This window comes from Merops nubicus, unplaced genomic scaffold (assembly GCF_000691845.1).
Source record: "Merops nubicus isolate BGI_N331 unplaced genomic scaffold, ASM69184v1 scaffold862, whole genome shotgun sequence".
Classification (NCBI taxonomy): domain Eukaryota; kingdom Metazoa; phylum Chordata; class Aves; order Coraciiformes; family Meropidae; genus Merops; species Merops nubicus.
Window position 1 is genome coordinate 1 of NW_008593989.1, and position 13,649 is coordinate 13,649.

Here is a 13,649-nt window from a genome sequence, read left to right on the forward strand (position 1 = left end):
CGGCGGTGCGGGAGAACGTCACCATTAACGGGCAGCCCTGGGAGGAGGCTTCGGACGATTCCGAGCCGCGGAATGGTATGTGTTCGCTTCCGTCCGTTTCCTGATGGGGGTTTGGTTTGCGCGTGTGGCGTTTTTGACGGGGCGGTTCTTTTCCCCAGCTCTCTGTGGCGGGAAGGGTGTTCGCAGGGGCAGGGAAAGTCAGACTCTAGCTCAGGTGTACCCATGTAAAGATCTGAAACGCTGCACTGCGGGAGCATGAATCTCACCAAGCAGTGCTCAGAAACAAAAAGAAGGGTAGCCAAAACGTGCGTCCAAGAGAAAAGGGAGGGGAAGGTCCTTTATCTGAAGAACAATTGTCTGATCCTTCTGCCAGGATCTATAAGGATCTTAACAGATGTTGAAGCATAATTTCCAACTATCACTAGTATGGTGCCTGTATAACTTAAACGACCTGCCATTGACTAGCAGAGAAAAATAGCTTAGAGACTCCCAAATTATTAGATGCTAACATGGAAAACATAAAGGCTTAACTAAGCTTAATGGTAGCTGTCGTGCTGCAGAGTCTACAACAAGCTTTTAGGAAGTTGGTGTTTCAAAGCAAGATTTTTAATTTGGGAAGTTAGGAAAGAGCACGTTCTGTTTCATCAGCTTCTCTTACCAGAATAAAGTGAGTATACAACATTTAATAGGATATAGAGTATGGTGGCTTCTATTTTTAAAGCTAGAACACAGCAACAGAATCCAAGTCTGGAGGCCTCCTGCCCTTTCTTGGCAGTCAGTTTCTGTGTTTGACTGTGCTGATGGTAAAAAATTCCTTTCCTGTGGGCTGTTGGAATTTCCTTTACTGTAATGTACCCCTTGCCTCTCATCCTTTTGCTGTACACCTCTGAGAAGAGCCTGCCTCTGTCCTCTCTAGAACGACCTTCTGGTAGCTGAAGGGAGCAGTTAAGTTAGCCCCTAGCCTTCTCTTCTCCAGGATGAACAAACCTAGCTCCCTCAGCTGCTTCTCACACATCATGTGCCTCGGATGCCAGTCCTCTTGGTGGTCTTCCACTGGAATTGCTCCAGTGCTCAATGACACATTCTCCCAGAGCACCCAGGCTAGGATGTTATGGAGGTGAGAACCGTGGCTGGATCATTGAGCTCAGAGGCTAGTGTTTAATGGTTCATACTTTTATTTTAGAGATGGTTACAAGCAGAGTTATTCAGGTGTCTGTTCTGGGACCTGTTCTGTGCAATGTCTGTAGCTGTGACCTGGAGGAGGAGATGGGAGGTGCCTTCACCCCCTTTGCAGCTGACATCAGCCAGGGTGGGATGCAGTGAATATGCTCAAACTGGCTAGAGAAATGCATCTGTGATAATCTTATGAAATCCAGCAAGGACAAAAAACAAAGCCCTTCACTTGGGAAGGGGTAACCCTCTGCAGGGATACAGGATGGCAGGGACCTGAGGACCTGGTCAGGCTGTGAGCCAGCTGAGTATACTGTGTGAACAGGAGCATAGTCAGTACATCAAATGAAGTGACTGCCTTTACTTTGCACTTGCTAGAGCACATCTGGAGTGGTGCACTCATTTCTGGACTCCCCAGTATAAGAAAGTTGTTGATAAACTGGAGTGAGTTCATCAGAGGTTGTCAGGATGGCCAGAGGGCTGGAGCACATACCCTGTGAGTTGAGGGTGAAGGGACTGGTACCTGTGAGGAGGATCAAGCCAGGCTGTGTATTGAGGTGTACAGAGGTAAGGGTCATTAACTGAAAGGGCAGGTTCTGACTCAATGTGAGGAAGTAATAGCTCACTGTTAGGATAACTGGGTGTTGGAGAAGGTTGCCCAGAGTTTGTGTAGTCTTCAACATGGGAGGCTTCCAAAAACCAGCTGGATGAAAATCCTGAGCAACCTGGTTGGACTTGGTGTTGACCCTGTGGGGTGGAGTCAAGAGAGACCTCCTGCAGGCTCTTCTGCCCAAGTGATTTTGTGCAGGGGACACTGGCCAAGATCTCTTACTATAAAAGATGCTGGTAGTATGTCTGATGGTACTATATAGTATACAAATTAAATACATTTTTGTAATTATTGCCGTGTAGTCATATGTTTTTTATATGTAATACAAACAACTTTTTTGTAATTACTATCTTTCGAATAATAGTTGTGGAGGTTCCTGGTGGTGTGCTGTCCAAAGAAAATACCAGTGCAGTTCATGGGCTCATCTGTGTTAGCATTCTTTGCCTGCAACTGGGTGGTTTTTACAGCTGCACAAAGCAGGAACTATAGATCTGTGGAACTGATTTTTGGTCAGGAAGCTTCTGCAGCTGCAGTTCTAAAATGATAAAACTCCATCTCCTTTGACTACAAAGTCAAAAACACCCTTGTCTCATGATGCAAAATGCTGAAGTGATTCAGACTCACTTAAGTCGTTCCAGTTTGTTCAAAAATCTGTAAGATTTCCTAACAGGAGGACTTTGCCCAGTTGTGTGTTGTTTTCAGTGAGTTAGCCTTTGTCTGTACTGTAGCTTTATGCTGTGAGGTGCTGTCACCTTCCTGGCACCAGGCAGGGGTGAGCACTGTATTGTGCTTTTCAGTTTGACATAAATTCACTCGTGTGCCTATCTTTCATCCAGTTTTTGAATCACAAGCCATCTGGCATTTTGTGCCTTCATGTCTGTTGACCAGTGGCTCAAGCCTTTCCTCTCTTTACTTGATTTCATGGTCATCCTAAAACAAACCCAGAGACTCCTAAAACCTTGATTTTACCTCGGGAGGTTACAATCACCTGATTCTGCACAGATCAACCAAGAGAGGGTGCTCAAAGTCCATTCTTCACTACTCGGTTGGAAATGTCCCTTGGCTTGCAAATTGTGCTTGAGAGGTCAGTGGGGAGAGAGAATTTAAATGCTAAGGAGTTTGCAAAATTAAATTAAAAAAAAATAACAAAGCAAGACTGTTGTCAACATTTCAAATCTCCACCAGGGAGAAAAATTACAGGAGTTTGCAGAGGAAAGAATATAGAAATTGTGCACTACCTTTGAGTTACAAACATTTAGGATACAAGATTGGGTTGTTAGTTCTGTTTTCTTCTGTAACTCTAATTTTTGTGGTTTGTAATGATGGTGTGTGATGTCAGTGCAGGCATTTAATGCGTTTTGAAACCAGTTTTAAGATACTATCTTAAGCTTTTAAAATTGTGACGTTTAATTGCAGTCTTGAAGAAGCTGAGTACCTGGAGTAGGGTAGCAGTGGTGAAAACACTTCAGTCAAGAGCTGGAGATGTGTTGTAGGCATTTAGCCTAATCTTAGGACTAGAAAAGCAAGCTGTGAAAGTTGGCTCCTACTAGATGGAGTGTCTTGGGTCTCAGATGCTGAAGGCAGATGTGTTTTGGCTTTTGCAAACCCCGTATGACTGGTGATTACAGATGTCCTCAAGATGCAGAGTATTTCCAGGAACTGTGTTTCATGGAGGTCATACAAAATCAGTTAGGGTTCAAATTTCTGTTTGAACTGTTGGTGGTTATTTGATGTTTGTAAATGACACAGTAACCCTTTTTCTTGCTGCGTGTTGCACTGCTTCTCTTCAGCTGAAAAACAAATTATCTCAGAAGATAACCATTTCTTTGTGAGATTTTCTTCATAGGCAGATGTGCAAAGAGAAAAATATGGTTTTGGCTTTTCCCCAGATTGTTCCCTGCTGTCCCCCTTTATTGCTGGCTCCCTTACTTCAAAAGTAACTGCTCAGCTCCAATTTCTGTATCACCCTACAAGGAGATCCAAGGCATATACCTTTATCTTCAGTCATAATCATGCATGATTTCTTATTTCAGATTTAAAGCTGTCTCTTTCCTTACAACTTTCCCTCAGATCTAAAAAAAAAAAAAGCAGAATTCATACACTAGCTCTGTGTCTGTAATTTTTAGGTTCCAGCATCAAGATTCTTGAGGATCAGTTTGATGAACTGATCGTAGAGACGACAACGAAGCGTAAGCAGTGGCCTAGGAAGATCCTGAGGCACGCTGTCGAAACCATGAAAGCAGAGCAGGAGATGTTGGTGAGTAACCTAAGGTTTCCAGAAAGCCTCTGCATGTAGGTAGTTGCTGATCATATGTAACTTGAAGAAATAAATAATCAGATGTTGACCTCCCCATAGTTGCTTTTGATTCTTTGTTATTTAATGAAATTGTTTCTTTGTATTCATTTTGTTCCTCAGTAAGAGGAAGGCTGGGACAGTGCACTGTGGCTGTGTGTGAATTTGACCCCTGGCACAGTTCAGGAAGTTACTTAAGCAGCTTGCTACATGATGACTCGTGATTTACAAGCCATTATACACCTATTTATCTTGTCCAACCCAGGTTTTTGAAATCTTTGGCTGAAGGCTGTTTGAAGTACTATATGTTATGACACATACAGATAAACATATGTGCAGTATATGACTTTTTAAAAGATGTCTGTGTTCTTCTAAGCATTGTTGTTGAGCTGACTACACTGAGTAAGTACTTTCAGTAACTTTTACTTTCAGTAAAAGGAAAAAAAACCTGCAATGTTGATTAATGCAAAGGTGCAGAAATTTCTGGGGTTTTGACACTGAGCATAGATTAATTACTGGCACTTAGCAACCCAGTCATGTTCTCAGTTGCTAAATTTCTTTCCTGCAGTTACATTAGGCCTGCCCCTTGCTTACTGATGATTAATTAGGAGTCAGTTTTCTATGGGGAAAAAAAAAGGCCAAGAGGCAATGGGCACAAATAGAAATGCAGGAAATTCCATTTAGCCCTTTAAAAAAATAAAAAAGGACTGTGAGGATAGTCAAACACTGACACAGGTTGCCCAGTGAGACTATGGAGTCTCCATCCTTGTTGATAATTCAGAACCTGACAGGATGAGGCCATGAGCAATCTGCCCTAGCTAGCCCTGCTTCAGTAGGGGCTTGGGCTAGACAGTCCTAGAGTCCCTCTCCAGCCTCAGCTATTCCCTGATTCTATACTACAGATGATGGAATTTTTTTTTAGAAAGTTAAGTGCCTGCATTGCATTTCTGAGGGCTAAAATTGACAAAAGATAGTAACTCTCTAGGTTAGCCAGACACAGGTGATTCACAGTAAGTAAAAGTGCATGGGTATATGTCTTAAATCTGAGATGTTTTCTAATGCATGTTGTCTTTTGTGATCTGTTTTGTTAATATCTATATCAAGTATGTAAAACAAACAAAAAATGACAACTAAGCTAAAATATTGTATAGCACCAAGATTTAACAAGACCTTTTAATCTTTCTGCAAAAAGGAAAACTGTGTTCTACCTGAGTCCCAAAGTGGATTAGTCATTTAAATGTCTCTCACACTACGTTTTTTTCTGTTGCTGACCTCTTCAAATTTTACACCACCACAAGTAGGTGATTTCTGTATTTTGCAGACACTTTAATTAAAGTAAGTTTTAGCTTATCTCTGTAAATGAAGTGGCTTGTTTGTTTGGGTTTTTTTTTCCATCCCTCAGCTGCTGCTGTGGAAGTACTTGTGGTTTCTCTACTTTTGACTGAGGAATTTCTGTGTTCTTTTTTGACCCTGGCTGCTCCTGTGATGCATGTTTTCTGAGGCATGAAGAGCAGCTATGAAGATGCAGCAGTTAACTGCAGTTTGCCTGGAGAGAACCACTCCTTTAGTGAGGTGATCTCCCTGTAACTGCCAAAGCAAGAGATCACCCTGCAGTTCTGCAGTCATTATGTGCTGTTCTGTTTGAGGATAATGCAAGCAATGTTTGTTCTGCTGCTTGGAGCTGTTACTGTAGACTTGGTTAAGAAGATGTATGAACTGTGAAAAACTTGCTCTGATAAAACTGCAGGGAGGAATAATTAACTTCCCTCCTACTTGTTTTTGATTGAAGAAGGTTGAGGGACAACTCCTGAAATGGAGAAAAATGCTAACTTGCAGATGATAGAACTTACATTTCAATGTCTTTGCTTTGTTTCCTTCCTCCCTGGTAGTTACTTCTAATTCCACCTTTAAAATAACTAATTATTGATTGTATTCATTATTATGAGTTAAGTTCATGTCACAGTTAACTGATGTCAAGACTCACAGAAGGACTGAAGAGCAGAGAGCCTGTTCTGTGAAGGAGGGTGTTCCTGTTTGTGCATAAGTAATTGCAGGGCTAGAATGTAGTAATTTAAATAGTTTTCTCTTTCTTAGTTTTTTGTCTTAGTGTACCCTTTGTTTGAGTTTGCTCCTCTGTGAAAGTGTCCTGTTCTTGGGAATGGCTTCTCAGAAGCCAGAGCAGTGCCCTTCCCTCAGCTGTGCAGCAGGTGGCAATGCTTCTTCCCAAATGCCTGCCTTTCACATTAGTTCTCATGCTTTAATAATTAGAATTCTGTGAACTAAAGCAGATTTTGGAGATGTTTGCAGTGAACTTAACTATGTTAACCAGCACACTGTTTTCAGTAATTGAGAATCTATAAATTGTGCCTCTAAAACGTTCTTTATCTAAATAATTCCACCCCTGTCTCCGTGTCATTAGCCCTTCTCCATTGTTCTGATTGCTATGTGTATATTAGATATCTATTAAACCAAGAGGCTGTTTCAGAATTTTTCTTTTTTTGAATATGCAGAAGCTCTACCAGCCCTTGGTAACACCAGAAGAGATAAGATTGCAGCCTTCTCAAGGTAAATGTGTTGTGGGGAGGGCAGCTGTACTGAAGAACCACTGCTTACCTTACTGGCTAGCTGTAAATGTCTTTAGCAGCTTTCTTGAAACTTGTTTAAAATTATTGAATGTTTAAATCATTAACCAAAATAGCTAGAAGCTTGTCATAACAGTGTATTGCTGCCTCAGGGCATTGCATCCATTTCTCTTCTTCGAGGTGCTGCCTGCTGTTGGGGACTGCACTGAGAGGCAAAAGCCATCCACTCTGTAGGCATCAGGTAGAAATTGTCTCACAGCTACTACCCTCAGTAGGTTTTCTTACTTCTTTCCTTCAGTGCTGGTGGAAGCCAGATGGGGAACTAGATGGATCGCTGACATTATGCTTTGACTGTGCTGGTGTTCCCTTTACCCAAATACTAGAAATGCTTCACTCTCTCTTCCTAATCAGTCAGTTTCTTCAGGGAATTGAAAGCACTTGTGTAGTACTTGGTGATGGTAGTGTTGACTCTCCTAACTTGCAGAGTAGGCATCGAATTTTATCCTGCATGTGTCACTTGTAAAAGTTGATGAAGAAACAAAACTGCAAACAATGTCCTAAGTTTGCTGCATGCTTTTGAAAGATTCCTTACACAAACTCCTTGGAACCAGGTGGTGTGTGTGCACTTGGTGGGTGGGATGTGGTTTTTGGAGGCTGGCCTTAAAAAAATGAAAAAATTTTGTCTTACTTATTCTTAAGTATTGAAAAATTGGAGAATTTACCAATGTTGATAAAATGTGCTTACAGCATCCTCACTGTGGATTACTGCACATAATTTAAAGCTGGTGTAACAGACAGTGGAATTAAACAGAGTTAGAGAAGCTGAGCTTAATTGTCCAGTTCTTACCCTGCTGATCTGACTTCACTCTAGGCATCATTTCCTGTTTGCAAACAGGGGACATTGCTTCCAGAAATGCCAGCCTGTGCAGCAAAGCAGCTAACAGGAGCAGTAAAGAGCATTGTTTCATGCCTGGGTTTCTTTTGGTTTCTAGTGTCCAGAGCTGTGCTTCTCTAATGTGAATTAACTACTTTTTTAAAGTTAATAACAGCTTACATTTTGGTATTGCGTTTTCAGGTTTGGTAACAGCAAATCCTAGCCAAGACAGCATATTTGTGCTGAATTTTAGTATTATGTAGTCTTTGGGAAGTTTATGTATCCCAGTTTAGCAAGTACAGTGGCCAGAACCCAAAAATGTTTCGATTACTCAATACCTTTCGTTTCCTTATTTCATTTCCCTATGTTGTGGAAAGCCTTGAACACTGAGGAATGTAGTGCTGTCCATGTCAGGCTGAACTCCTGCAGGCAAATTGCATTTAACTGTGTGTCAGTCTTACTGTGTAACTATGATGCAAGTAACTATTTTCACTTTTACATAACTCCTTCCTTGCCATTTCAAGTCACCAGTCATCTAATCCCAATACTCTCCCATGAGAATGCTTCACTATGGACGTATCCTCCTTGGAGAGCATTTCCATTCCTAGGCCTCTGTGGTGTGTTTGAAGAGGCTGCTGCTGAACTGTTTTCCCTCCAGACTAAATGATCACTGTCACCCTGTTCCAGAATACAGTAGTTGACTTAAATTGTCTTCAGTAGCACCAGTGATGATACTGGCTTCAAAGCAGAACGCTGTGTGCAGCACTGAACGTTGTGTCCTACTGCAGGCACTGGTGCAACCCTGCAGAAAAGTAATAGGAGTGGAGGTGAGGCTGGTTAGATCCCAGGAGCACACCTGCTTATCTGCTGATTTTTTAAGTTGTTGATGGCATAGCATTGCAGGCAGAATGACAGCAAACATGCAAAATAGTTTTATAATAACTTGAAGAGTTTAATTCTCGAGTAAAAAAATTACTATTGCTTGTAAATCAATCATCAAAACAATATATAGTGTTGATGATCTTACCATATTGCTGCTGCCATCAGGTATGTGCCATTTTCCCCCCAGTGTTATGCACCTGCTGCCTGCTTCAGTGCTCCTGAAAGCTTCTGTTTCTTTCTTTCTTATTAGCCCAGCAGAATTAATGCTGTTCATATTGTGTACGCTGGGTTCTTTTTATTCTTCGTGTTACTGCTTGGCAAGTCAAGCCAGGAGAAGAATGTGGCCCTTATTGTAAAAGGTGACTTAATGGAGCTGTAGGATTATTTTATTTTCCCCTTCTTAAAACGGGTTTTCTTCTGTTTATTCCTCTTTCATGCATTTTTATGAAATGTAATATGGGCTTAAAGGTTTGAAAACTTACGGTTTGGTTTTTTTATTCTTCTTACATAACTGTTCTCTTCCTTTATGTCAGACACTGTTTTTCTGTCTCATGGTTTTTGTAAACTGTAGGTTTTCTAGTGAAGAACTTGTTCAATGCTTTAGTGAAAAGAGTGTGTTTAAGTTTTATAGAGGGGCTCTACTACTTTCCTGTCTGGTTTCTAAAAAGTTGGTAGCAGATGTCAGGAGGAGGGCGTTATGTTTCAGGAGCTGATGTGGGCTTTGTTTTCCACAGAGGCTTACATCACAGACCTGAGGCAGCTGACAGAAACTGTGTCCAAACAGATCAGCGAAGCAATGAAGGTGAGATCTGTGTGCTCCAAGAGGGTATTTTTATTTTCTTGATCTGATAATAAGTCACAAAACAGGCGTTTTAACTCATCTTGCGTATGGTTTTGTACAAAAAAGCTTACGTGTATAGTTTTGAAGCAAGTACATCTTTGTTTGGTCTGCTGAAGTTGCAGTTGTAAAGCAGTCCCCCTCACAGGGTAGTAAGGGACATTACCCTGTGGCTACAGGAAATGCTTGTGACAGATTTTAGAACCTGAAGCATCTGCAAAGTAAAACCTTTTTGGAAGACCTGTACAATTTCATACAGCATGTGACATTTATTACTTCATTACCAGCCTAGGCATGAACTGTGGTGTTCCTGTGGTGTAATGAAGGAACATTTAAACTTGGCATACTCTGCACGGCCTCTGTGAGTGCAAACTCTGGTCACTGTTAGTCTCAGAGTTCCCAGCCTTCACCTGCCATCCTAAGGATCACCACTGCAGACACTGAAGCTTTTGTGCCTGTCAGAATCTGATTACACATCTCATTCCTTGTAACCTTTACTTTTTCCCATGTAACTTGAGATACTTGGGTTTGTTTTTGCAGTCTCTCCCAGCGCTAATAGAAAGAGCAGAAGGTTTTTCCCAAGCATTGACTTGGCAACCAACTTTGGAACTCTGCAAGCTGAGGCAAGAAGTCTTTGCCATTTGCAAGGCAAAGGAGGAAAATAATGTCCAAAGTGTCACATTGCCAGGAGAAGTCACACCAACGGATGCTGCTGCCCATAGAAGCCCTTACGTTTTGCTGAGAAGGAAGAAGCCTGTAGCCTCCCCGGAGAGGAGGCGCTACCCGCTGCGCCGCAGGAGGATTGCGCTCAGCACGTGAGCTGACCCTGCAGCATTTTCAGCTTGGGATCTGCTGTACCCTTGCTCAGCGTGCTTAGTCTCTTTCCTGAAACTTCGTCTCCCTTCTAATTCAGCCCTACGCGTGGCAGCTGCCTTAATTATTTAGTCTTTGATCCTTTTAAATGTCTCTATTTTTACTGTCACACTCACGGTATGTGAAAGCCCACACACACCAGTAGCATCTGATACCCAGCAAGTGTATTTGCCAGTTAACTGATTTTTTCTCTTTTATCGCAGCATTTAGCTCGAGTCCTCATGCTCCTCAGTTTGTGCACATGCTTTATGTGTGTGGGAAATCTTTTAGTAAACCACTAAGTGCTCATTTACATGACGCATGTGTCTAAAGAAGTTGGAGCATTTCTAGCTCTCCTAGTGCACCTTTGTTCATTAGTGAGTTGGGTGGCTATGTTTTTTAAATAAATTAATTAGAAAGAAATTCACACTGGAGTATACTGAAAACTCCAGATTTGATAACGATATTAGTTTTTATAAAATCCACACACAAATGTGACCTCAGCCCCTGCTATTCCACCTTTCCTGAATGTAGGTCAGCTGGGCTTCTTTATAGGCATATTTGTTTAAACTTGGATTTTTAGTAATTGTATGTATTTACTTGCAGTGTGCTCTTCTGAAAAAGATTTCGACCCTCCACATCTCAGGGTCTCATACTGTGTTTCATTTAATCCAATTATGCTGTTGGGAGGTTCATGGACAATGGTCATTCTGCACATTACAGGATCTTGATGTGGGTCACGTATGTGTCTGTGATGCTTGATTAAATTTTAAACATCAGTATAGTCTATCAGTAAATGGTAAGGACTTGAGCTAGCTTACCTTTTTTCTGTCTTTATATATTAGTGCTTAAACAGCTGCACAGTAATACTAATTGTCTTAACCATTCATAACTTTTTTTGGTTTATGATTGCATGTGCTTGCAGTAAGTCTTCATGTCTAATACATAATGTATTTCTCACACAGTAAATGGAGGATTTTGTGGTTTTAGAAGCTTTATTAATTAAATGTACTGTCGTAAAAAATTGGACCTATTGGTCCAACTGAACGTCTAAGACTGAAAATTTTAAGAAAGCAGAATGCATCATTTATTTTGTAAAGGTGAGCATCTGTACCAAGACTTCATGTGTTTAAATCATACGTAAATATCTGTTCCCTGTTGCTCTTGTATATACAAATGTGTGTTTTTATACAAAATAAATTCAATCAGTTAAGCTCAAAGTTGCAGATAATGTCAGTTCTAATCCTGCAGTAGATGGTGACTGAACAGTGAGCACACTTCAGAAGACATCTCTGTTCAATTTTGTCTGGAGTAGCTGAAGTAGTTCCATTTACTGCCTTTGAACTCCCAACTGTTGTTAATCTCAGTGCTACAAAGCATCTAAAGTAGGAGAGGACAGGGTGTGAGAGGGGCTGGAGCTGCCAGGCCGTGGGACGCGTGACTGGGACGGTGTTTCACACAGTGACTGGTGTTGTGGCCGCTCCGAGGACGCGTGCTCCGTGCTGTGTTGAAAATCCCCACTGGGGCTTTCTTCACCAGAATCCACAGACACTCTTTAGTCTGAGTGTTCTAGACTAAGATGAGCCCTGCAAGGTTTTGCATGGCTGCCATTATATTATTTAATGGCTTTCTGTGTTCACAGGAAGATTCCCTGCTATTCACTGTGAATAATGATAGGCAAGTACAGAAAATAGCTAGCAATAAGCACACCTCTTTAAAGAGCTCCCATCAGAAATGGTCAAGGTAAGACAAATGCCTTAAGAAATAAGGAGGGAGAGCCCTGTGGATTAAGACTTAATAAGCAAATTAATTAATTCACCCTACAGTGTGTGTTAGTGATAAGAGATTGAAGGATAACTGGTCTGCACAGGATGTGAAGGCAGCAGGGATGGGTGCCTGAGCTAAGGCAGTTGGACATTGTTCCATGGCCCTTGTTTCAACTGCAGCTGTATGGAAAGAGAAAACACGTATCTGGAAATGGTGGCCAAATAAAAAGTGTAAAGAAGGATAAAGAAAACAGCTGAGATTCCAAGTGCTCCATATAAGCTATGAATTTACAAACTGCTGATGGCTACTTTTCACCTAGCTGCAACAGAAACTGCTAGAGGGTGTTGTCTAAAGGCAAGTTCTGTGACAAGCTAAAGTCAACACTTGGATGTTCAGCTGTTTCTCAAATGATTATTAAAAATTCCTACAGCAAGTCATACCTGCCCCTAGCTATGCCTGGCTCTGTACATCCCCCTGGCAGAAATATATAAAACACTTCATTTTATTTCCCAGTCCAGTAGCCTTTTGTCCTTCAGTAAACTTTTCACAGAGCTTGGCAATGTTGTGCAAGACAAGTGTCTAATCAGGCTTCTACTGAAATGTCACAACATCCAAGGTTCTTATTTTTAACCTGGGCCAATTTGGTATTGCATCAAGAAATGTCTGGTGGTGGTTCTTTATATAGCCTTTGAATTTTGCAAGCCGGCTCAAAGGTGATGGAAGCTTGGAAACATATGGGAACCAAGTCAGAGTTTCTTGGCTTTCGGGGGCGAGATGGAACATCTCACTGTTTGTCAGGGTGGGTGACACCTACCTGAGAAAAACTTGCAAATTGGAGCAGTCCCCAGGCACGTTTTCTGCTGTGTGTGGTTTCTGAACAAAGGGGATTGCAGATGGCATGCAGGGAAGCTCCTTTGCCAGAAATGCTCACGTTGACACCAGTGTCTGTTTGGAAGCTTGGGCGTGCTGGTGGTTCTCTGAAACCCTGTTCTGATAGGTGCTGTTCTTCAGAAGAGAAGCTGCTTTCAGTGACTAGTCTGTGTGTGTAGGCTGCTTCAGTGCAGACAAAACTCACTGATAAACTGCCATTATAAAATGTAAACTCAGCTGACTAGACTGCTTTCTGGGCTTGTTTTCTGTCCTGCACAGAACCGCTCTGCCTCTACTGCTGCGTTACCTGGAATTACTGTGTAGGCATTTCTACAGATGTACCAGAGATAGCTTTAGTACTAAGCAGAAACTTGTTCTCACAAGCAGATTTTGACTTTTCATTTCCTTTGCTGCGTTGAATGCGAGCAGGCTCTACTCAGGCTCCAGGGGACTGTCCTGTGACTTGTCCCATACTTGTGGGATCCTGGAAGCCTTACTCTACAGCTGCTGGGAGTTATTCAGTGAAGCAGATATTTATTCAGTACTAAAAAATCCTTGATAAGCTACTCAGGACTTGATGGTGTTCCACAGCATGCTTGTGTGGTTGCCATTACCAGCAGCATTGCTCCTGGAACAGCACAAGAGCTTCCTGTGGGATTGGTTCAAAGTCCCTCTGTGGAAGGGGCCTTTTTTTTCCCTGCAGACCATGCTGAAGGGTTGTTGAAGTATTTTGGTGCACATGGTTCCTAGATTTTACTGCAAGTGAATATACCTGTTCCCCGAGTTTAGGAAAATACTGGCTTCTGATCCTGTTTTTTCAACTGTGTCTAAGCTGCCAAAGCAGCAAGGAGCCCAGTGCTCCCCTAACTTGGTCTCTGCTTGTGCTCATATTTCTACTACTTTAACTGCAT

At 41.8% G+C, this 13,649-nt stretch overlaps 1 protein-coding gene across 1 annotated transcript; it reads left to right on the forward strand.

Moving 5' to 3' along the window:
- Nucleotides 1-5: 5 nt before the first annotated feature.
- Nucleotides 6-10,068, forward strand: NSL1 (NSL1, MIS12 kinetochore complex component; the record flags this gene model as incomplete). Its single annotated transcript, XM_008935573.1, has 5 exons — nucleotides 6-79; nucleotides 3,914-4,037; nucleotides 6,584-6,638; nucleotides 9,146-9,213; nucleotides 9,790-10,068. Coding segments are annotated over 5 exons (600 nt in total), but the record flags the coding sequence as incomplete, so codon positions are not given.
- Nucleotides 10,069-13,649: the final 3,581 nt, after the last annotated feature.